Raw genomic sequence first — 24,743 nt, 5'->3', positions numbered from 1 at the left:
TATACTGTGTTGGTACGCCATAAAACACAAATAAATAAATATATAAAATCTTTCAGGTTGCATTCATGATATGATACCGGATACCTACAGGAACTTGTCGAACATCTTTAGATAAGGATGTCGGCATATCATCTTTTGTTCTTATGTAATACAAGTGACAGGTATATAACGCATACAACCGGTTATGACGCTTTGAAGAATAAAGATTAAAGATTTTTGCATTTCTTTCTGCATTAACGCAACGTATATCTTCATTTTTAAACAATAGCAACAGTAAATTTTTTTTTATATTTATTATGAATTATACGTTATGCGAGATAAGTTTTCAATTGATATATTCATGATGTAGGTATTTTCATTAAGGGGCGGGATTTTGTTGAAATTCCGGAGATTTCTGACGTAAAATTGTGTTAATATGACTAATTTCTAGTTAGTATAGACATCTAAAAATGTTATTTCACAACCTTCTGTGAATACTTATATAAAATTAACTTTTCAATTATATGCCCTTAGGTGGGACAGGTGACAGGTGATATACATCAAGTGTAGTCATATATACACTACATAACCAAATCACAAAAATGTTAATGTATATTTGCGGATTCAAAATATATACATTTTGTAAACTGAAACTGAAACTGAAACTCAATAATTTGATTAAACGCCTATTTTTATACAATGATTTATTCAATGGCGTTGTACATAATAATAATAATAATTATTATAACAATATTAATAATGACAATAATAACAGCCTTATTGTATATAGTTCCCAGGTTATTACTAGTAATGTGATTGACTGAAATATTTTTGTTGCATAAACCATGGCCTACACTTATGTTTTATTCTTATTTAGCGTTGACACTCTTCTCTGAAAACCGTTTAAAAGGGTCAAGGTGCAATGTGTAGCCCTTCGAAGTTTGCCAGTTTTGTATTGAATGGAGAAGACATGATTTTAGTGTGTTAAAACCTGACTGAATCAACGTCCAGTATGTTCTTTTTGCCCAGTTTTCCTAGTAGAAACTACTAGGGCCCCTGCTTACTTGTGAAACTTGTGATTTAATTTTAATGAACATTTAATGGAGACCAAATGCAAGTGGTATTAGAAAACTTATTTTTCCTTGAAAGATCAAATACCCAAAATGTTTATGCCGCTTCTTCAAGCCACGTCCTTTAATAAGCGCATGTACTTATTTCACATCTGCCAAATAAGTAGTGTATCTAATGTGAAACCCCTTATCTAATGCATTGTTATATAAGAAGACTTATAATATTTTCTACATGTTCACAAGCACATACAGTAATTGTGGTCTAAGCTGAAGTAAAACTCTTAAAAAGAAACCTTGAAAAATTAAACAAATCCTTGAAAAACAGTACAAACTATTATCTGATGAATTGTTCTTCCACCGCTATAAACCATTTATCTACCTGGTATTAACAGTTTTTAACCGATATTGCGCTAAGTTCAGTGATTTGAATATTACTTTCTTTTCTTTAAAACAATGCAAAAAAGCACTTACATATCTTAAAGATGATTATCTCTAAGTGAACTGAAAAAATAAGGCAATTAATTTGGATGGCAAGATATGGGAACCACAAAACGTGGTTTGAAATGAAATGGTACGGCCTGAAATACCGTACATAGTTTGACGTGATATGCGTTCTAACTCCAGTTAGACCTCAGACTTTTCTGTTATTTCTCTTTTTTATGTTCTGTTACATTTTTGTATTTTTGGATATTTTGTTTTTTGGTTAGAACACGACAGATACGCTATGTTCATTTATAATACTTTTAAGCAATGAATATAAAAGATAATAGGTAAGGGTAGATTTCTTGGAAGCACAGCACCACAAACACAGCCTCAAAGCCACGCATTTGCAAAGTGGGCCCACAAAAAAAAAGAGAAGCTGTAACGGAAAAAATATTACAGACAGGTTTCTTCAAAAATCCAACAAGTAAAAAATGTTTAATGAGTTTAAATAAAAGTCTACAATATATATTAAAAAATAAATATATTTTTTTAAACACGAATATCATTTAGTGCTGGTTTGTGACGCATTTACAGTTTTGACAAAGCAGTATATACCGTCATATTTTACGCGGATGCCAAACATGTTCAAGCTAATAGAACTGTTTTGAAGCACTTATAAGACATTATTACATCGTCTATTAAAGCAAATCTTTTAACCCTTACACTGCTAAATTTCTATAATGAACTTGTCCATCTTTCAATTAGAACAGTACTATTAACTGTTAAAATGAATGTTTACCAAAAATATACTGGCTGAATGGAGAACAGTGCAGATCATGATTAGACAGCACGAATATGCATGCTGATCATGATCTACACTGGTCGCAAAGGCAGAATTAATCGTGTCCAGCCTTGTACATGGCCGGGCAAGTTTGAGCACTTGAACAAATTTGGACTGTACATTATTTCTCTGAACAATTATTAAGTTATATATAAATATTTATTGGTACATCTCAATATCAAAACTTTCAAAACAGCAACATCTAAATTAAAGATACATGTTTTTCTTCAAAATCATGTAAACTACGTAAATGATGTGAATCATAAGGATATTTTTTCTTATTTTTAACAGAATTCGCTCATCTGACTTTGACTGTTTGACCCTAATTGTGTGTGACACGTTAGATCATAAATGGTTAGATCTGTAGGCTAGTGCCTTTAATACTTTTTCAATAAATGAGCCTGAAACACTGTTAAAACTAAATCGCTTTCTCAAAGGGACTGGACTCCAGATTTTGGCTAAAAATGATTTTCTATTAAAACTGAAGGTTTTGTCATATTACGACTTTTGTAACATGAATGTTTATTTCCATATTTTTTAAATCCACATGATGCTGTATACATTTGATCTTGGTCATGCAGTTTAATTAGGAAATAGAATATGGAAATTCATGTAAATAGTACTCTTTATAATATTATTTTCAGATAATATAGAATATCAAACTCGGGGCTTAATTAGATAATACAAAATGCTTAAGATATATAATAATTTTACTTGACGTTTTCATTTGCCACAATTGTAAACAAACACATCTTTTTGAAATAAATTTCACAATATTGAATTACTAGTAAATAACACAGACTTCCTTTTGTAATAGATTCAAGCTATAACAATACATGTACAAATCAAAATGATCCAGATACAAATACACCACAATAAATCACTATTGTGATGACCTGTTGTCCCATAACTCTACATGGGCCAGGAATTTTACTGCTATAGTGATAAGGTTAATTGCTTCACAAGTAAGCAGGGGCCCTAGTAGTTTCTACTAGGAAAACTGGGCAAAAAGAACATACTGCATAACATTGACAGGAAAATGTGTCATTTGATGATTTTCCAGCCTTTCTGGTACTAGAGGAAGAATCCAGGTGCCCGTCAGGCACGTAGGAAGCAGTTTTAGATTTGGGGCGGCAGGGCGGCACACGTTTTGAAAGTCAGCAGACCTATAACAAACCCAGTTCCATGAAATGTAAAACGGTTTTTTTTTTTTTGATGTTAAAACATCAAAAAGAACTACAAAACTGCAGGGCACAGCTAAAATTGACTCTTGTTGAAAGATTGCTAAGAGAATTAACTTAATTCGTCAAATTATTGGTGCCCCCCCCCCCCCCCCCCACGTTCCCTGTTCCTACGGCCCTGTCCCTCCATGCATGGTACAAGAGGAAAACACAAGATGCCCCTCCATGCATGGTACTAGAGAAACACCTCAGGTGCCCCTCCATGCATGGTACCAGAGGAAGACCCCAGGTGCCCCTCCATGCATGGTACTAAAGGAAGACCACAGGTGCCCCACAATTCATGGTACTAAAAGAAGACCCCAGGTGCCCCTCCATGCATGGTACTAAAGGAAGAACCAAGGTGTCCCTCCATGCATGGTATTTCCATGCATGGTATTAGAGGAAGACCCCAGGTGCCCCTCCATGCATGGTACTAGAGGAAGACCCCAGATGCCTCTGCATGCATGGTATTAAAGGAAGACTCCAGGTGCCCCAACATGCATGGTACTAAAGGAGGACCCCAGGTGCCCCTCCATGCATGGTACCAGAGGAAGACCCCAGGTGCCTCTCCATGCATGGTATTAAAGGAAGACTCCAGGTGCCCCAACATGCATGGTACTAAAGGAGGACCCCAGGTGCCCCTCCATACATGGTTCTAAAGGAAGATCCCAGGTGCCCCTCCATGCATGGTACTAAAGGAAGACCCCAGGTGCCCCTCCATACATGGTTCTAAAGGAAGATCCCAGGTGCCCCTCCATGCATTGTTTCAAGCACAACCATCCAGCTAGATAGCTTCCTCACCCGAGAGTTCTGCACCACAAGCAAGGTTTCCAACCCACAGGGGTGAGTTTAAAATTTAACTCGAAACTCACTTTTCTAACTCGAAACTCACTTTTCTTACTCGAAACTCACTTTTTTAACTCAAAACTCACTACTCAAAAAAAAAAGAAAAAAAAAAAGAAATCCTCAAATTTATTCGAGCCATAGGTAGTTCGAACCAACTGAATTTCAAATATAATTAGGTAAGACTTACTAGAGAAACATGATGTACTGCATATCTTACTAAGCAATTGACTAAAGAAAGTATGGAAATGCTATGAATTACAGTTTTATGCTTATTAAAAAAAAAATCATATTAATTGTATACCGTATGAAGATAGAGGTTTTATAAGGACCATAGGTCAAGAGTATAGCAGGCCGAGTTTGTGCGAATGAAGTTGAATGTACCATTAACCTTTATACCATGCACTCAACGCTTTTTATCCATAAAACCTTTTTTATATTTACTACAGCTATAATTCCAGTAACTTTATGCTGCCTTCAGATAAATTTATGATTTTATGATTACTTTTAAAAACAGTGCTGTGTTCATAAAGAATAAAACAAAATCAAGAACTGTTAAATTCAAGTATTTTTTCATGCATTTGGCTTAACATTCTGTACTCAGACAGATGGAAAACAAAAGTGTATTATTGTTGGAATCTCTCAACCAATGAATAGATAAATTATAAAATCATGTATCTGGTCAGTCTTACTTCTGCAGATAGGATGGCAGCCTGGAAAACCTGGGATGGGCTCATGGGATGGGATGGGATGGGATGGGCTGAAGGTCATGGGATGGTGGGCCCAAGGTCAAAGAAATATATAGTGAGGAACATGAATTAAAAGTTCAACCGGGCAATTAAGAGGTCAGCTAAGGATAACAGGGACACAACCTGTAATTACAATTCCCAGAGTGAGACTGTATTCGCTGCCAAGAAGGGAAACAAAGAAAAAAAATACCAACACTTAGTCCTCTAACTTGTTAGAATGTACTTCTATGGTTCCAAAATAAGTAATGAAAAAATTATGGACTGTATTTTTTATCATAAGTAAGGCAAAAAAGCAATTATTTTGAACAAAATATAATCATTTATTATCCACTTGGTGTTAATGTAAACATCATTTTTTATCATAAGTAAAGCAAAAAAGGGCAATTGTTTTGAACAAAATATAATCATTTATTGTCCACTTGGTGTTAATGTAAACATCTTTTTAATGATAAGTAGAACTAAAAAGCAATTATCTGGAACAAAATATGGTCATTTATTGTCCATTTTGTGTTATTGTAAACATCAAAATTTATTTATTTTATCTATAATCAATAAATTGAAAATTGTCGTATGTTTGAGAATCCACTTTGTCATATGTTATAATATGTCTAATATATTAAATTCATTTCTGTCATCTTTTTATATTGAAATTTGTCAATTAATGTTTTCTTTTTATTTTCAGTAACTTTTTTTCAGAATTAACTATTTTCCATTCCATATTTTCTCTCAAAATTAATTTTCATCTAACAAATTAATGTTGTAGGTTCGTTCTCTGACTTGTTAGAGGTCAACTGCTAAATTCATCATTTTTCTCCATGTGACATATATACATGTAATTCTAACCTTTATCTTCATAATTCTTCATTATCCCGAAATGTTTTGTTTTGATATTCAAATACATTTTTTCCGCTATATAATTTACTTTTATTTCATAAAGGTATCACTTATAAATACATATGAAAGAAGTATATATTTTTTAGTTTTCATAATATTACTTTAAAATTATTACTGTTCTACATGTTTTTATTTTTCATAATTATTATATTACTTTAAAATTATTGCTGTTTTATTAAGTGTACTACTGACTGGATCAAGAGAATTAACAATAATAATGACAACAATAATAAGAAAATGTAGTTACTGTTATTTGCCTATAGAATAAGACATTAACACATTTTGTTACTCTCGACCAGATCTTATTGGCAGTATGGAATGAATTCACAGGAGTACCATTTATTTTATAGAGAACTGTTCACCTTAAGAAACCCTCGAGAATCTGAGAAAAATTTAGGGGCAAATAAGTTCAGCCCATGTCCTTGAGCCCATCCCATCCCATCCCATGAGCCCATCCCAGGTTTTCCAGGATCCCAGATAGGATAGCCATGCAGTGGTTTCTTAAACCATAGTTAGGTGAGGCATTACCACTGATCATATCAATTTGCACCTTGTCTGAATAAACAGCTTTTGATTAACTAATGTCCATTAAACGGTCATAAAATTAAATGCATGGATTAGGGGAAAGCAGAGAAATTATCTGAGATCTGGGCAAAAAGTACAAACTGCGTCTGAATTATGTTTAATCTGAGGAGATCATCAATGAAATAAACAAAATAGCGTCTGTATCTATTTCATGGAACACTAGAGAAGTTAATAACAGAAATTAGAGACATATTTTCTGCATGGCTGTCTGTCTGACTGACTGACTGACTGCCTGCCTGCCTACAAATATGTGCTTTAATGTGGATCTTTCATCAATATTTCATCTGTTTAAGTCCTCACTCGAAAAGATGACTTGATTTCAATTAGTAATTATCCAAGGAAAGATAAAAAACACGACTGGAGAATTTTAAGTACTGTAAATACGTTCCGCTTAAACCGACGCTGATTTGCCTAATTACTTCCCTTTGTCCGATTACTGCTGCCATCCACCGCCACGAGGATTCGTTCTGCTGAAAAAGAAATAACGTCCATTTTGCTTGAACCGTGAAAGGAAAGGCTCCGAAGTAAGATGATGCCGCTTTGTGATAACGATCCAGAGTTACATTTCGACATTTTAGAAAACTTAGGAAAACATATGTATAATTAAGAATTATGAACACCTAAACCTATTTACAATAAAATAAAACATTATACTAGTTGTTCCCTTCATGACTAATATTATGAATCAAAATTTAACAGACGATTAGTTTAACAGCCGGTTAAAGTTTCGAACAACTGGACCGTTAACGAGCCGCTGTTTTGACGACGCTTGTTTACAAATTGAAAAGGAAATTATAATGTTAATAACAGAAATCAGAGATATATTTTATGAATTCATATTAAATGAGTTTATACCTAACTTTAGTGCTTAGTGCAGAAAGATGAGAAACTTTATACCTCACTTAAAGTTTAAGTTTTAGATTTGAGTTGAGACCTTACTTAAGGTTTACTTTTAGATTTGAGTTTAGACCTAATTTTAGATTTGAGTTTATACCTAATTTAAGTTTAGGTGAGGATTTGAGTTTATACCTAACTTTAGTGCTTAGTGCAGAAAGCTGAGCTGACACCTTATTTGAGTTTAGCTTAAGATTTGAGTTTAGACCTAATTTTAGTGCTCAGGGCAGAAAGGTGAAGAGTTATCGCCCGCGGGTGCGTACGTACGTTAGACGGTCGCGCGCGTATCCCACCAGCCATTTACCCCTGCTGCGGCCAACCGAAGCGCTTATACCTAACTTTAGTGCTTAGTGCAGAAAGATGAGAAACTTTATACCTCACTTAAAGTTTAAGTTTTAGATTTGAGTTGAGACCTTACTTAAGGTTTACTTTCAGATTTGAGTTTAGAGCTAATTTTAGATTTGAGTTTATACCTAATTTAAGTTTAGGTGAGGATTTGAGTTTATACCTAACTTTAGTGCTTAGTGCAGAAAGATGAGAAACTTTATACCTCACTTAAAGTTTAAGTTTTAGATTTGTGTTGAGACCTTACTTAAGGTTTACTTTTATATTTGAGTTTAGACCTAATTTTAGATTTTATAACCTCATAACCTCATACGAAATGAGCGACAGGATATGACGTTTGACGCTATGACGTAATAACTAACGTACGTACAGTGAATATGTTGCACAATATTCTTTATTCAACAAGAAAATTAATCGGGTTGTGTTAAAATCGTTCGTTAATTAAGCCGTCAAGCCAACACTGATATGGTCTCATGTCTCCTGATGTCAAGTCTTTGCAAAATGCTAATAAACTTTACACAATTTATAGGACAGATATTATTCATTCTTCAAGACCATATAGAAATTACACCTTGTTTATTCTTTGTTGATTTTGTTTATTACCGGATTTGTTTAAAAAAAAAATGTTGCTTTTCTAGCGTTTTACAGCATTTCCCATAATGTCAAAATGTGTCAAAAAACCCTGTTCTGTTAACCAAATCTGATTAAACAACTCGTGATTGCAGTAATTTAAAGGTACAATAGTACTAAACATAGGTACATAGGTAATCAAGCAGCACTTCCGGGCTAAGATAATGGCGGAAAGAAATAAATCCTCAATTTTTCCCAGTTAAAGTAGTATTTTCATGTTTTATGTAAGCCAGTTCCTGTTTTTATTTCATTGTGGACCTATACTTGACATTTTGGTAGCATTTTCAAGGAGTTTTTTTGCATTTATAGAAATGTAAAACAACCTTATTACTCATGTGTTCATACCCACACTTTAGCTGTCAGTTTGGAAGCTATTCCATAGAGTTGACCTGTCAGACAAAAAAATCTCTCTCAGAAGATAAATGACCTCTACTTTGTTGGTGTTTTTGGTGGTTTATAGGTCATTTAAAAACATAAGTCTAGTAATTCTTTTTAAAATGGGCCTGCACATGTGTTACAGCTGTCAGAAGATTGTTAATTTTATATAAAACATTATAGCAAATTTATTTACTACAGTATAGCCTTAATGTACCGTAAGAGGAAGTAATCGTTGCGAGGAGTTTGGAGGAAAATCTGGCAAAACTAAATTGTACGTTGAAACTGTAAACTGATTCAAATGATAAGGAATTCATATGTACTTTTCATTAAAAAACAAGTTCTTGATTTATATCACGTACTAAAGAAACTCATCTTGTATGTTCGTCATCTTCATGTCTTCATTATCTCCGGTGCATTGATTTTTAATTTTATTATTTTGTGTCTTGTCTTTGATTATTTTAATCAGTCTTACGTTTGACTTACTCCGCTTTTAACCTATAATTCTACAAATGAGCCATGACATGGGAAAACCAACATAGTGGGTTTGCGACCAGCATGGATCCAGACCAGCCTGCGCATCCGCGCAGTCTGGTCAGGCTCCATGCTGTTCGCTAACAGTTTCTCCAATTCCAATAGGCTTTAAAAGCGAACAGCATGGAGCCTGACCAGACTGCGCGGATGCGCAGGCTGGTCTGGATCCATGCTGGTCGCAAACCCACTATGTTGGTTTTCTCATGGCACGGCTCAAATGTTGTTTCATTTTATTGTTTTACAATAGCGACGCGTATTAAATTACATAAGCATTTAGTAAATTTTTTCACAAAATCTACCTTTTTCACAGGATCTAGGCATATTTTAATGGAAGAAAAATCATGTATAAGAAAGAAATTTCACGTGCTGTTAATACATGCTTATCTATTTTTAAAATACTGTGCAAGGGCCGAATATTTACTCTTGCGCAGATGATCATATGGTATAAGATCTATGTCCATTTTTTTTCTTCAAAATACCGTAGTCTGTTTTGTGGCATAAATGTTGCAATCCAATCTATATAGAATGTTTTCTGCATTAGCTACCGGCCCCAACTCAGACAAAGCCGTCCCAGCTATGAGCTTACCCACCCCCCCCCCCCCCACTTACTCTCTTTCGAGTTCGGCGTTAGAAATAAAGAAGAAATTTGCTAATTTGTTGATAACCGTGAATGTATTGAATCGCGCGTTACTTGTGCAATCGAACCATATCAACGATGCTAGGAAGTATTAAGTGGTATGAAATCATAAAGTCTAATTTCTCAAAACATATGCATTAGTAGAAAGTCAGCCCGATGTCGTAATCAAAATAAATCGAAAAAAAAATCATTATTTGTGAAATTGTGGTCCTGTTTACAAAATTTTCAGACGATATGCAAAAGTATCGTTTATGTCGTGGTTGTAATAAAGAGAACTAAAATATCGTTTAAACCATTGGATACTGGCTTTGGAAGTGTCGTTGATTTATTCGCCCGGGTTATGGGTACTTAAATATGCTGACCGTTTTCAAACGAACAACCAAAATTGCAAATAAAAATTGTAATGGAATCGTATAGTCTGCACCTATAAAACGACAGATTTAGTCTTTATGTGGTGTGACGTTTGTATACAAGAATGGCGACATTACTTGTTGTTGTGTGTATTTACGGCTTCAGAAGCCCTTTGGATATGTTGATGACCTCGACCAAAGGTAAATGAAATCATAAAGTCATCACCTATAAAAAGCATACATTTAGTCTTTTAGTCTTTGTGCAATATTTGTATGCCAGAATGGCGACATTACACGACATTGTAATATTGTCATTTTTGCATAAAAACATTACACGTTTGGTTTGTGTAAAGTGATCACCTATAAAAACAATACATTTAGTCCTTTTGTGATATTCTATTAACGAATAGCTGCATTATACGTATGATCAGTGTATTGATGTCTGCAGAATTTCTTGGGAATATGCTGGTGGCCTTGGCCGAAGTCACCGACAAATCCCATGGGCTTTTGCAGACATTTATACGGACACCAAGTGTATCATCCCTGTTTGAATCATCTTCGCTTTGTTGCAGTCAAGTTTATGACAATTGAAACTATATTGTTTTCCAACTTTAGAAGCAAAATAACGAATCCATTAATACACTGGTAAATGTTAAGACTTCATGTGGGGAAGTTGGCAGTTACTTGCGAGAACAGGTTTGTACTGGTACAGAATCCAGGAACACTGGTTAGGTTAACTGCCCGCCGTTACATGACTGAAATACTGTTGAAAAACGGCGTTAAAACCAAAACGAAACGAAAAAATGTTAAGACATTAATTATTAGAATGTGAATAAAAACAGGTATCACAATGTCAGCATTTTGGTTTATGCGCGACAAGAAAATTAGTTTAAAATTACATTCGGATAAACTTTAGTATTTCACGTGCCACGGGTTATCGGACTTCATTAAAACGACATCAAGGTCTTAATAAATATAAACTTTATTACATTTATTCAATGTTTGCATACACGGTATACAAAAGATTTGTATATCAAACCTTATCTATGGTTCAATCTTCGGTCGATATATTTAACGTTACAAAAATCGGAACACATATTCTGAATGAATGACGTTACTGTATGCGGAAACAATACAGTCGTTGTGTACCTGATGTGTATAACTGCCAGAACAACATATGATATGTAATCTTACAAAAACAAAATAATTTAAAAGATATCAATATCACAAAGTATTTTAATTGCATTCAAAATGTGAAGCTACTCTTTAATAATCTTCACCATTTTAATTCTCATTTTTGCAAAGACTTATTTATATAAGTAAGGTTATAAGAAGAAGTAAATTTAACAAGATCTATTAAACTGTATTGAGTAATATGGGTAAGTTCTTTAATAAATTCAAAATTTTGAGTGAACTATTACCAAAACCTAAATTGCATATATAACACTTTTATTATATTTTAACAAAGGTAATTCCAAGTTAACTTTAGAAACCCATTATTCTTTAAAAATATACAACACTGATGAAAAGTGTTGAGAATTTTCATGTAAAAAGTATCAGTCTTGAACAAACAAAGTGCTACTTCTATTGCACTAAATTCATTATGATTTTCTTTTTGTTGTGACTTTTCCACCTGCACTCTTCTTGCCTCCTTGTTTTGTTGAATATCTTCCAGCGGGACTTGGAGATTTTCCTGTCCTTGATTTTGATTTCAGAGGCTTTTGTATTTCTGCAGATCTGATGTTGAAATTTGGAAAGTGGTCATCATATTTTTCCAATAGAGGAATATAGGTATACTGTGGTGGAAGTGGAGTTGAATTAGGGTCGAGGCTGTCTTCCCGCATAATCTCTTTCTGAACGAGAACATACGTGGCGTGTGACGTCAGGTGTTTATTGGCATGATCGAACTTATGGGTGTCAAGCTCCTTCACAAGACCTTCAATTAAAAGTAAAATCTTACTTTAGTTCTTATCGCATAGTGCGGCAATTTTCCTTTGATCTTTGCAGCATGTTATACATAGTAACACACATTATTACTACAAAACTGTGCTGATATCTTACAAAACTGTTGCGATATATATCAACACGGAAATCTCTATGGAGTTTCATAAGAAAAAAAGTGTTCCGATATATATCAGCACAGTAAAACTGTTCCGATATATATCGGAACACTTTTTCTCTAGTGAGGTCCTATCAAGGGAGTATAATTTTTTCCTTTCAAAGAAAAGATGATTTTAGCTCCAATTTACAGTTCACAGAGAAAGAATTGTCACAAACACCTACATTTATAAAGTAAAAGAATAAATAAACTAGAATATTTCAAAAACTTGATAGTTATTGCCAAATTCAGAAATACATGAAATATATGAAATTCTTAGATTTCTCAAATGTTTCTTTTTCTTTGATTTTTTTTTACAAACAAAACAACAAGTTTTACAATATGTCTGGCCAATGAAATTCAAATAGGCCTATTTAAAACCAATGCAGAAATTTGTTGGGTACTTTTATCTGGGGAACACATTTTCTAAAACAGAAGTTTTAGTGTTTCAGTCAGCGAGGCGCAGAAAGGGAATCAAAATAGTAAAAATAATAATAAACAAATTTAAATGAAAATAATATATAAATTTTAATGATAAACTATGCGATAAAACAGTTATAATATGTAGTGCTCGTGTGTTACCAGGATATATCAGAGCTAGGGGTACATCTCGTTATTTTTCTCTTCACATATCTGTCTCGGCCTACCGGCCTCGACGATATGTGCAGAGAAAAATACCCTCGATGTACCCCTAGCTCTGATATATCCTGGTAACACACTCTCACACATACTATAACTATTACTTATCGTACATATTATTACGTCACGAGAATACACGTATAATCTAAAATTAATGATAAAGTCACAAGTGAAAGATATTTATCACATGTTTGGCATTGTAGAAAAGATGGCGTCTTATGACGACATATGCGTTGTTAAGCTATTATACGAAAATGCAGATTATAGAATCTATATCATTGGTTGATGTTGCTACGAAATGAAGTCAGTTAATATTTACTATTATTATGCCGTACATATAATTTTGCTAAATAAAGTTCCTATATTGTAGCGATTAAAAATTCTTAATGTTTCGCATGTAACATCATGGTGGCAAACCCTAAAAATAACACAGAAATCTAAACATAGAGATTCGAAAATGTGACCCCTGTAACATCAGTACGGTGCAATTCTTAACATAGCAAATAACTCTGACATAGATAAATGTTATCATCATGAAGTCACACCCCTTAAAAACAGCACTTGAGTCTAACATTAAATTTGAAGTTTTTTGCTTAACATATTTTTGATTATTATACCTCACTTTTGTCTAAAATGATAAATCCCATTACGCGAGAAAGAGAAATTTTGACTATCAAAAAAATTTCCAACCTTTTTGACACGTGACCAAGTGAAAGTGACTGTCAGGTCATGTGACCGCGCTGATATTTTTGATTATTATACCTCACTTTTATCTACAATGATAAAATCCCATTACCCGAGAAAGAGATATTTTGACTATCAAAACATTTTCCATACCATGAATTCCCAGTCCAATATTACCACTTTATATTTTCGCAGTAGCGAACTGTGACAAGTCTATATCTGCACGTAGTTCTCGTGTGGCTATCGGTGTGTAACATTATCGTATTCGCATTAACCGTTAACTGTATGCTATAGCATTTATTTTTATCCATCGCTATTCAAGGAATAATAACTGTCTTACACTGTAGAAACAAAGTGTGGTCTAAACTTACCTTAATACATGAAGTACTGTACATACTGCTGCATTAATTGAATAATATATTTAGACATTAAATACATTGTTACTGTCAAATTGTAACTAGATACTTCTCCATACAAAAAATGTATACTGAATAACCATCATGGAAATACAAAAGATGGCAGTTATTTTGTGATGTATCTTTAAGGTAACTTGAAAACAGCCACTACTGACCTTGATATTTTATAAGGGAAAATACAAGTATATGTAACTCAAAAAATATACAAAATAAATTATTTTGAACTGAAGCTCAAACAAGAGCTGGCACTATTAGTGAAAAACGCCCCCGAAGTGCGGCCAAGAGTTGTCTGCGCAAAATATGCCAGAATAGTTTAGGTATGCATCATTTTACGACCAGATTAAAAAAGTTCTCCGAAGGTAACCTTGACCTTGGAGCTAGGGTCTGGGTCTTGAGCATGACATAACATCCCATCATAGGGAAGAATTGTGACAAGTATTTTTTTATGAATGGCAGAGTTATTGACCGGACAAGAAACATATATTGTAAACTTTTGACTTCTAAATGTGACTATGACCTTGAAGCTAGGGGCCTTGGGCTTGTGTCTGACACGTCATCTCAATATAGGAACTTTTATGGCATGAAATTTTAAAAACTCTTTATCGATGGAACAGTTTTTGAACGGACAAGAAACACACAGTGTAAACCGATACATCTAAATGTGATCTTGACCTTAGAGCTAGTGGTCTGGTTGTTATGCGTGACACGTTTTCTCGTTATGGAAAATATTTATGCCAAGTAATTTTGAAATTCCTTGATGAATGACAGAGTTACGAACCGGACATGAAACAGACCCTATTAACCTTTGACTTGGCTTCTAAGTGTAAACTTGATCATGGAGCTACAGCTCGTTTAAATGGGTAAGCCGTGTTGATGTACTTATAAAATAGTTATTTACTTATTTATTTTGTTGGGTTTAACGTCGCACCGACACAATTAAAGGTCATATGGCGACTTTCCAGCTTTGATGGTGGAGGAAGACCCCAGGTGCCCCTCCGTGCATTATTTCATCACGAGCGGGCACCTGGGTAGAACCACCGACCTTCCGTAAGCCAGCTGTATGGCTTCCTCACATGAAGAATTCAACGCCCCGAGTGAGGCTTGAACCCACATCGATGAGGGGCAAGTGACTTGAAGTAAGCGACCTTAACCACTCGGCCACGGAGGCCCCACTTATAAAATAGACTTGCCCGGTTTATAGGTTGGTCAGTGCTACGGATTTGTATTGCATATTGCCATCGGAATATTTCTATAAAATGCTTCTTCCCCTTCCGTTTGGATCCGCCCATGGTAACACGTTTGTTTATTTTATGGACTGTAGAGATCTGGGTCTTGCGCGTAACACATTGCCTCATTATGGTAAACATTCATGCCAAGTTGTTTCAAAATCCTTCATGGATAACAAAGTTATATACCGGACACGAAAAAGATCCTATTAACCTATGACATCTAAATATGACCTTGTCCTTGGAGCAAAGGATCTGGGTCTTGCGCATGAAACATTGTCTGATTATGGTTACCACTTATGCCAAGATATTTCAAAATGCCTTCATGGATGGCAGAAATATGGACCTGACACAAATAAAGACCCTGTTAACATTTGAACCTTGGAGCTAGGGGTCTGGGTCTTGCTCATGACACGTCGTCTTTTTAAGACAAATATTGATGCTAAGTAATTTCAAAACCTCTTGATGAATGGCAAAGTTACGAACCGGACACGAAACAGACCCTATTAATGTTTGACTTCTAAGTGTGACCTTGACCTTGTAGCTAGGGGTCTGAGTATTAAACTTGAAACGTCGTCTCATTAAGGTTAATATTTATGCCAAATTATTTCAAATTCCTTCAAGGAGGGCAGAGTTACAACCCAGACAAGAATTGACAAAGTAAGGTCGGATGGACGGACGGACAATGCGATTTAATATGCCCAATTCGGGGCATAAAAATCAAAGAACATACTGTAGTGTAAATAAAAAGTTATTTGCTGAAACATCGTTAAAAAATGTAAGGATATTATTGCTAAAGAAAACCTAAAATTATCAGCTGCTTTTGTAAAATTCTTAAAATAGATATATTCTTAATAACTTAATAAAAACATATTATTATAAATATATTAACAAAATCTGAAAAGTACATCCCTCGGAAGCACCGAGAACAAGGCTAATAGTGAATATTGCAGACTCGACTTCATTGAGACCGCATTAGCCTTAGTTGGTTTAATTTGTACACTAGTCAGCAGTGTACATGTATTTAGATAAATTACAACCATGCATTGCACGGAATTTACGGATCAGAGGGATAGACTGGCTATATTCATCACTACAACCCGGCAAACTGTAGGGAAGCTAAAGTGGTAGTATATTCATGGCATGCAACTTTTTTGACACGTGACCAAGCGAAAGTGACTGTCAGATCAAGTATCCGCGCTGATATTTTGAATGTCAAGTAAGAGCAAATAACTAATTAATTTTTTAGCCAAATAGTAAAATGATTGCCTCCCTGGTGCAAATATAGTAGTGACGTCATTATTCAATGTGTACACATACGATTCAGATGAGAGTAACTTGACGTCACTATTCAATGTGATAGTTTGTTTACCTTGTTTAACTTGTTCACGAGGATTGTTGAATTAAATGAATTATAAACATTTTTTAACTTTTTATGTACTTATTTTTGTTCTGTATAATAAAATAAATATAGTATGGCAGCGTGTGTGAAATTGATATTGTCAACGCTTCGGGTGACACTCTGCCCTCGGTTTGACAATATTAATATCACGCACATTAATATTGTCAAGTATCATACGGCATATTAACCTTAATGAGACGACGTTTCAAGTGTAATACTCAGACCCCTAGCTACAAGGTCAAGGTCACACTTAAAAGTCAAACATTAATAGGGTCTGTTTCGTATCCGGTTCGTAACTTTGCCAGAATGTCACCCGAGGCGAAAGCCGATTGGTGATATTCTGTTTCGAGGGTTGACAATATTAATGTCACACACGCTGCCATATGATATTTATAATATTTTTCCGAACAAAAATAAGTGCATAAAAAGTTTAAAAGGTGTTTTTAATTCATTTAATTCAACAATCCTCCTGAACACGTTAACAAGGTAAACAAAATATCACATTGAATAGTGACGTCACTACTATATGTGTACAAGGGAGGCAGTTATTCATGCGTTGGCTAATATGTTAAAGCAGTTATCTGCCCTTATATGACATTAAAAAAATATCAGCGTGGTCACATGACCGGACAGTCACTTTCACTTGTTCAAATGTCAAAAAGGTTGAAAACGTTTTTGATAGTCAAAATTTATCTTTCTCACGTAATGGGATTTATCATTGTAGACAAAGTGTGGTATAATAATTATATGATATAATTAAAACACTTTTTTAAGTTTTGCCATTGGTATATTTTCCTAATATTGAAACACGTATACCACATCCAGTTGATAGTGTCAGCTTAATTAAGAACCTTTGACAAATGCTGTCTTGCCTTAAATTTCTCGGGTTCATTTCTTGGGTTTAAGAATCTGTCAACATACTCAAATTCATGTGACATTTATATTATACTCTCAAAGATGGTTATACAGAGCAATTGTAAAAATCTAAAGTAAGTACATATTTTTAAAACATTTGTGATAATATAACTACATAAGTTAATTTCTGTAATGATATAAGTTACATTTCTGTAATGATACACCTATTTTTTTCAAAAATCAGAATATTCAAATGAGCTTCAACGTTCGTTAGGAATTATTTAATCACTTAAATTCATAAAGGGAAGTAATTTGATTTAAGATGTCAGTAAAAGAACTCATAATTTAGTACTGATAAATCACCGATCCAGAAATTCCTGAACGTTGATTTAAAGAAATTGAGCTTCCTCCAGTTTTAAAATAGATTCTGATTAACAAAATTTGTTATTGTTTGGTTTGGTTACGGGGGTGTACCCCCACAGAATGTGTGCCGTGATGGAATTCGTGTGTTATTATTTTTTTCTGGTTCCTTGTGAGACCATGGAATCAAAGTCCTTGTGTAATAAGAGTTTCGTTTAAACTCGGGTGTTAGTTTGCGTGAAGGTGTTACATTTGTTAACCCTCAGTCAAACCACTATTTTTCTTGCTTGTATTCTATACTTTCAGAAGATCTTCCTACTGATTTGAAAGTAACAAGAAGAAATATGAAAGGAAAACAAATTAAGATGTCACAATTTACTGATAAGACTAAAATATGCATAGTTTATGTATTATGCAATATGCTATAATTAGACGATGCCTCCTGTGAGGATTTTTCTATGGCAACTTCGCATTGGTCTCCTATCAGATTGAAATAATTTATGTATCTTCAATTTACCCTAAATATAGACGAACAGACAGAAAATAAATGCTTAACCAGTGGTTCTGAGTTACAACAAAGAACATTCGTTTTGAATAAGAGCAGCCATCATTTGCCTTTAAAGGTCAATTACATCTGAGCAACATTTTATGACATTTTTTCCAGTTTTCATATATTCTGTTAGAGATTTTTTCAAAGAATAAAAAGACTTATTACATAGAGTTAGATTCCTATTGGAAATGTATGTCATTACTTTTTATGAAACTTGGTCTATATCTTTCGATTTCAATATAACTTTTAGTTTTACATTTGCATTAGATAAACTTTGGGATATTTCAATTACCTGAAACAAAAGGCATGCCAAGTTTTAAAACAGCGCGTAGCTTCGGAATTCATGTATTTTCTATCTATCTTAGTTGTGCAACCAACACAGATAAAGGAAGGTAATAATAATTTTATAAACTTGCATTTCCAGTTAATGTTGGCAAAATATGTAGAGTAAGTGTACCCGGTTTCGTACAGTTCGCGGGGTCGCACACCAAAGAATTTTCCGTTTCTTCTAATGAAATACTTGCCAAGAGAAATTTAAACTGGTGAAATTAAGGGACCTGTTTTCATTTTGAATGTTCCTATAGTTTTCTAAACGACAAGCAGGCATTCTCTACTGTAAAAATGCAAATTTTTGACAACTTTTATGCAGTATTGCCATTCATATTATTCCTTAGGCAAAATATGTTTATTTAATTTGTACTTATGCGTATACCAGGATAGGAAAATCAAATTTCGAAAATACTTTCAATGAAAATCTGACGAACAATAAGTACTCGGTGAACACAAATAAGTGTAAATGATCAGTTGGTTAAGTTTAGAACAAGTCCATTAGTTGACAAAAATCTGATTAACCACCTTTAATTACAGAATTATCTGAACCTTACAATGGTTGCCGTGGAAAACAATCACTTTGAAGGTTGCAGAAGTTTTTTTTTTTTGTTACAGTTTCTTCGACAGAGAAAAGATGTACAACTACTTATGACTAGTGTTTACCTGTTTCGTCGGCAATGTCAACTATGACGTTTGTATTTTCATACCCCGCCCTTCTTTTAATACTGGTTAACAAGTTAACAACGGCACAGCTAGGATTACACAATAGTGTCTCGTTGTTCCCATATTTTACAAGAATAAACATGGCGTCTATATACTCAATTTCACAAAACTATCCAACTTTACACAAATCTAATTTAAATTCAAATCCTAATTGAAGTTACATAATCCTCGAAAGAATATCACGCTGTATATATTAATGACGCGGTATAGCTATAACTTAAATTAGAATTTAATTCCTATATAACACTTTAAGCTTGATTAATAACACAGTTTTATTCGTTGAAAAGAACGGTCAAAAACGTGTAATCCTATTTTATTTTTCTCGCCTCCCGAAGTCTTAATATCCAGTGATATATAAATACTATGTTTACATTTGAATATATTAGTTCAGTTAATTCACTTTTCTTAAATAACCGCAACTAATTCTCCTTCGAGTCATTCAAAAATGTTCCCCAATACAATTATACAAACTGTCAAAATTCCCGATCGTTTGTTTAGTGACTTTAATGTAACTGGGACTTTAGAAAAATCTATAAAGTCAGCCATCGCTTAAGATTTCCAATAGATAGGTTGAATAAATACTGATATATTTGGGTAAATAAATACTGTCCTTACAACCGCAAAAGATAAGCTTCTGAAATGTTCTCATTTTATCTATTGAATGTCAATAGGACATCAAATGAAGACATTCTTCAATATCCGATATCTTTCAATATCAGAAAGACGGGCTACTTAAAGCTGATCAAAATATGACTTGAAATATTAATTTGAAGCTATTTATAGTTAGTTCATAAGGATTTTAATATTCATTTTAATCTCCCGACATTTTAATTTGGTATTGTTTCAAAATAACACTATAATACCCATACCGTCATCATAAACATTATCGTAATAGCAGTCATTAACATCATTATCATCACCATCATCATCATCATCATCATATTACCAGCAGAATCTTTGACGTCACCATTATCATCATCATCTTAAACCATCATGTAGGCCCAAGCGTTTTTTTTTTCGGTCTTTACTACACTGTCGGCGACGATGTAGAAACATTACTAGGACAACAGTACATGCAACGACGTGAAAAATCTTAAAATCTCTCCGTAAAAAATTGTTGTATTACATAGGACACAGTTTATGGACTAAACGGGTGATAACATAGTTCTGTTACTAGAATTAAATGTTTGCTAAAATAACAATAACATTGTAAAATATAAAAAATCAATCAGTGCAAATACAATATACATTAAAAAATAAACAAAAAAGCTACGATCAATGACACGCGTTCCTGAATTTATAAGACACATACCTGTACATGCATATACGAAATGCACAGGAGGAGATCTTTTTACAAAATGGACATGCCCGTAGGCTTATATTCATTTATGTAAAGAAGATAGCGATGAAGGAAGTGTTTTTTAATTTTCTTCCTTAAAAAACAACAACAACTGATGTCATATTTAAAACTGAAGCCGAAGCCGACGGCTCCAGCCGAGCTCGAACCCAGGACCTCCAGGTTGTGCAGCCGACACTTTAAACTCTGGAAAACTGCGCCTATTATGACACAATATTAAATTTTCATAAGATTATATCAGAAAATGTATTTATGGTTTCAAAATGTCATCTTGATTTTGTCCGGTACTTATGGAGAACAATATGGAGAAATCCGAATCTTTAGAGGAGCGGCCTTCGAATCACTTGCCCTGCATCAGTGTGGTCTCAGGTCACGCCAAGGGTTTGGTTCTCAGTATGTCGGTGGGGTCATTTACAGCGGTGCGTCTTCGGGTTTCCTCTAACATTATACTAGATGGAAAGACACCGCATAGCAACATAGCATAGTCATGCACAAGGATGAAACAACTTTTGATGGCACTGAGATGAACTGACCTATAATTATAGAATAAGTTAATAAAATACTCTCTAGTTACTGATATTTAAGATCACAAACTGAAAGGCAGCTATATATTGATTAGTTCAATTATTGTTTCTGTTTAAAAATCATTAGGTCATGCAAGAATAACAAGTTGTTAGACGGCAGTATCACCGAAGTGTTCAAATGATTGCTAAAACCAATTAACCACGCAAATAGAATGCTAAATACAGTGTAGGCTTAATGGCAGGTCAATGTCGTTCTAATTTTATCCACCTGAGGTAAATTTTAAGCAACGAGTGTTTAATTGTACAACTTCGACGTGAGAGGTTAAGGTTTGATAACCCCCTGGGTGATTTAATATCTTGAATGGTATAACTTAACATTGAAGTAGTTATATGTCGAACAAACTATTTATTGTCTAGTTCACGTATTTTGTAACATAGCCTTTTTTTCTGTACATCTAAACAAAAATATTTTCTTTTTTATGCAGTCGATGCATCCATAACTTTATTTGGTGGATTTTACTATTATAACGATCTCATGAATAATGAAATTACATCCATTAATTTTATTGTTAATATTGAAAAAAAACCATGGATTTTATCGTATTATTTCTTTCTCAATACAGTCCAAATTTCTTGAAAAAAACGGGTAATAGATCATTGATTCGAAGTTGGATACCTTATAACCACTGGGTTACAATGACCCTTATCATAGTAAACTGTACATGTCATTTTAGTATCAAATTTTTTTGTATCTTTTCCTCCCGAATCTTATCGTATCATATTGTATCGTATCATGTCATATTGTATCGTATCGTATCATATTGTATCGTATCGTATCATATTATATCGTACCATGTCATATTGTATAGTACCTTGTCATATTGTATCGTATCTTATCATATTGTATCGGATTCTGTCATATTGTATCGTATCGTATCATATTATATCGTACCGTGTCATATTGTATAGTACCTTGTCATAGTGTATCGTATACTGTCATATTGTATCGTATCGTATCTTGTCATATTGTGTAGTGTCGTATCAAATTGTATCGTATCGTGTCATATTGTATCGTATCGTATCATACAGTATGCACCGTGCCGTATTGTATCGTATCATATCATACCGTATCATATTTCATCGCACCATATCATATCGTATCGTACCGTGTCATATTGTATCGTATCGTATCATATTGTATCGTACTGTATCATATTACAACGTGATATAAATATGTTTATGTTATGTTTGCCTTTATTGCACAGTCCGTATGAACAATAACCTATTTGTTAACAATCACTTGAAGTGATCTTCCATCCCCCTAATATGCGTTTTTATTTCAGTGAAATTTTTTACATTTAGGCTGGATTTATATAGTGTCTGATCTTAAAATGGAAAGGATCGATTGTTTTAAATTTCTGATTTTTTGTGTCATTTAAAAAAAGGTGTAGTTGTTATGAGTAGTAATAACCAACGAAATTTAAAACGTTCTTAATTGAAATATGTAACAATTGTTGCAGTTTTATTGTCATAATCCTCTGTAAACTTATGTGTCAGACATTTATTAAGCAATAATCATTAGCTAAAACGTCGGAACATACTATTATTTAACATAATTTAAATAAAATATCTAACATATCTTAAAATATTTATAGTATTCTTACAGAGACCCACACACCTTAACCTTACTTTACAACGTACTACTTGTACGAAAACGAAAGTGCATTGTTGTTCAGTACACATGTACTGCTAGGTTTAATAATCGTTGTCATCTCAAGGACAAGATACAATTATTTTTAATTTGCATATTGTAAGCTTATGTAAGCTAGAGTATTGAAAGTAAACATGTTACAAAGGATAACTATGGTGGCTGATTTCTGCCATCTCGTTCTGGCGTGTTGGCGCGTTTGCAGAGCGCCAAGACGCCAACACGCCAGGACGACAATTATACGCGCCAAGACGACAAAATCCATATTTGTCGTTTTGGCGCGTTCATTTGTCGTCTTGGCGTGTTGGCGTCTTGGCGCCTCCGCCCCCGCCAACGCGCCAACACGCCAAGACGACAAATGAACGCGCTAAAACGACAAATATGGATTTTGTCGTTTTGGCGCGTTCATTTGTCGTCTTGGCGTGTTGGCGTCTTGGCGCCCCCGCCAACGCGCCAACACGCCAAGACGACAAATGAACGCGCCAAAACGACAAATATGGATTTTGTCGTTTTGGCGCGTTCATTTGTCGTCTTGGCGTGTTGGCGCGTTGGCGGTGGCGGGGGCGCCAAGACGCCAACACGCCAACACGCCAAGACGACAAATGAACGCGCCAAAACGACAAATATGGATTTTGTCGTCTTGGCGCGTATAATTGTCGTCCTGGCGTATTGGCGTCTTGGCGCTCTGCAAACGCGCTAAGACGCCAGAACGCCAGGACGACAACTTCCCAATTTAGCGTGTTGGCGCCCCCGCCAGAACGACAAATGCCTTGTTTGTCGTCTTGGCGCGTATAATTGTCGTCCTGGCGTCTTGGCGTTCTGGCGCCCTGCAAACGCGCCAACACGCCAGAACGAGATGGCAGAAATCAGCCACCATAGATAACACTGTAAAGAAAAAAGAACACCTTTAAACAAGTTTAAGAACTTTATTCAACTCTTAAAAAGTACCCCTGGCAGTATAGCATGAAATCTGCCTCGGTTTTTGATGTATACAAAATCATTTAGGAATAAAGGTAAATATTTTCAAAATATATCTTAATTAAATACACATAATTAGTTCCCTTCAAATGACACCAAAATGATGCCCCGTTACCCTCATACTATCCGCACCTTCAACCAATTTATTCTCATATACATGGCTAGGGGGTCACACGGAGAAATGGTTTGGACAAGCCTTGGTAACGGATTCCTGAGCAAAGTGTCATGGATTTCTGGACGACGTCTGTGTTATTTACCGTTACCGAAAACAAAGGTTGGCATTACATGGAATTGGTATGTCCGTTCAAAATTTAACTGTTTTTGATAATATAATGTTATTTTGCCTAAAAATGTGACTATCATTGAAATGATAAAGTAATTTTAGCAAAATAAACCTAAAATGTCACGAATTTCATGACAGCCCATCTGTCCATGTCACGGATTTCTGTCTACACTAAGAAAAGTTTACATTGTATATCTTAGAGATATAAGTAAAAATCAAGGCGGTCAAACAGTCTTCAAGG

The 24,743-nt window shown here is 34.4% G+C and overlaps 1 protein-coding gene across 1 annotated transcript; it reads right to left on the bottom strand.

Annotated features, from left to right (window-relative positions):
• Nucleotides 1-11,333: 11,333 nt before the first annotated feature.
• Nucleotides 11,334-20,243, bottom strand: LOC123542425 (uncharacterized protein CXorf65-like). The gene is made up of 2 exons (XM_045328293.2): nucleotides 19,593-20,243; nucleotides 11,334-12,305 (listed from the first exon to the last, which is right to left on the bottom strand). Exons 1-2 carry the CDS (start codon nucleotides 19,732-19,734, stop codon nucleotides 11,971-11,973), a joined length of 477 nt encoding a protein of 158 aa, XP_045184228.1. The 5' UTR covers nucleotides 19,735-20,243; the 3' UTR covers nucleotides 11,334-11,970.
• Nucleotides 20,244-24,743: the final 4,500 nt, after the last annotated feature.

The sequence above is a fragment of the Mercenaria mercenaria genome, chromosome 1 (genome assembly GCF_021730395.1).
Source record: "Mercenaria mercenaria strain notata chromosome 1, MADL_Memer_1, whole genome shotgun sequence".
Taxonomy (NCBI): domain Eukaryota; kingdom Metazoa; phylum Mollusca; class Bivalvia; order Venerida; family Veneridae; genus Mercenaria; species Mercenaria mercenaria.
Note: the sequence above shows the minus strand (reverse complement) of the source record. Positions and strands in the feature narration are given on the sequence as shown.

Coding starts and splice junctions, on each gene's coding strand:
- LOC123542425 (XM_045328293.2), bottom strand. CDS start 19,734: ATGTTTATTCTTGTAAAATATGGGAACAACGAGACACTATTGTGTAAT. Junction 12,306..19,592: donor TGACATTGCCGACGAAACAG/GTAAACACTAGT, acceptor TTTTAATTGAAG/GTCTTGTGAAGGAGCTTGAC.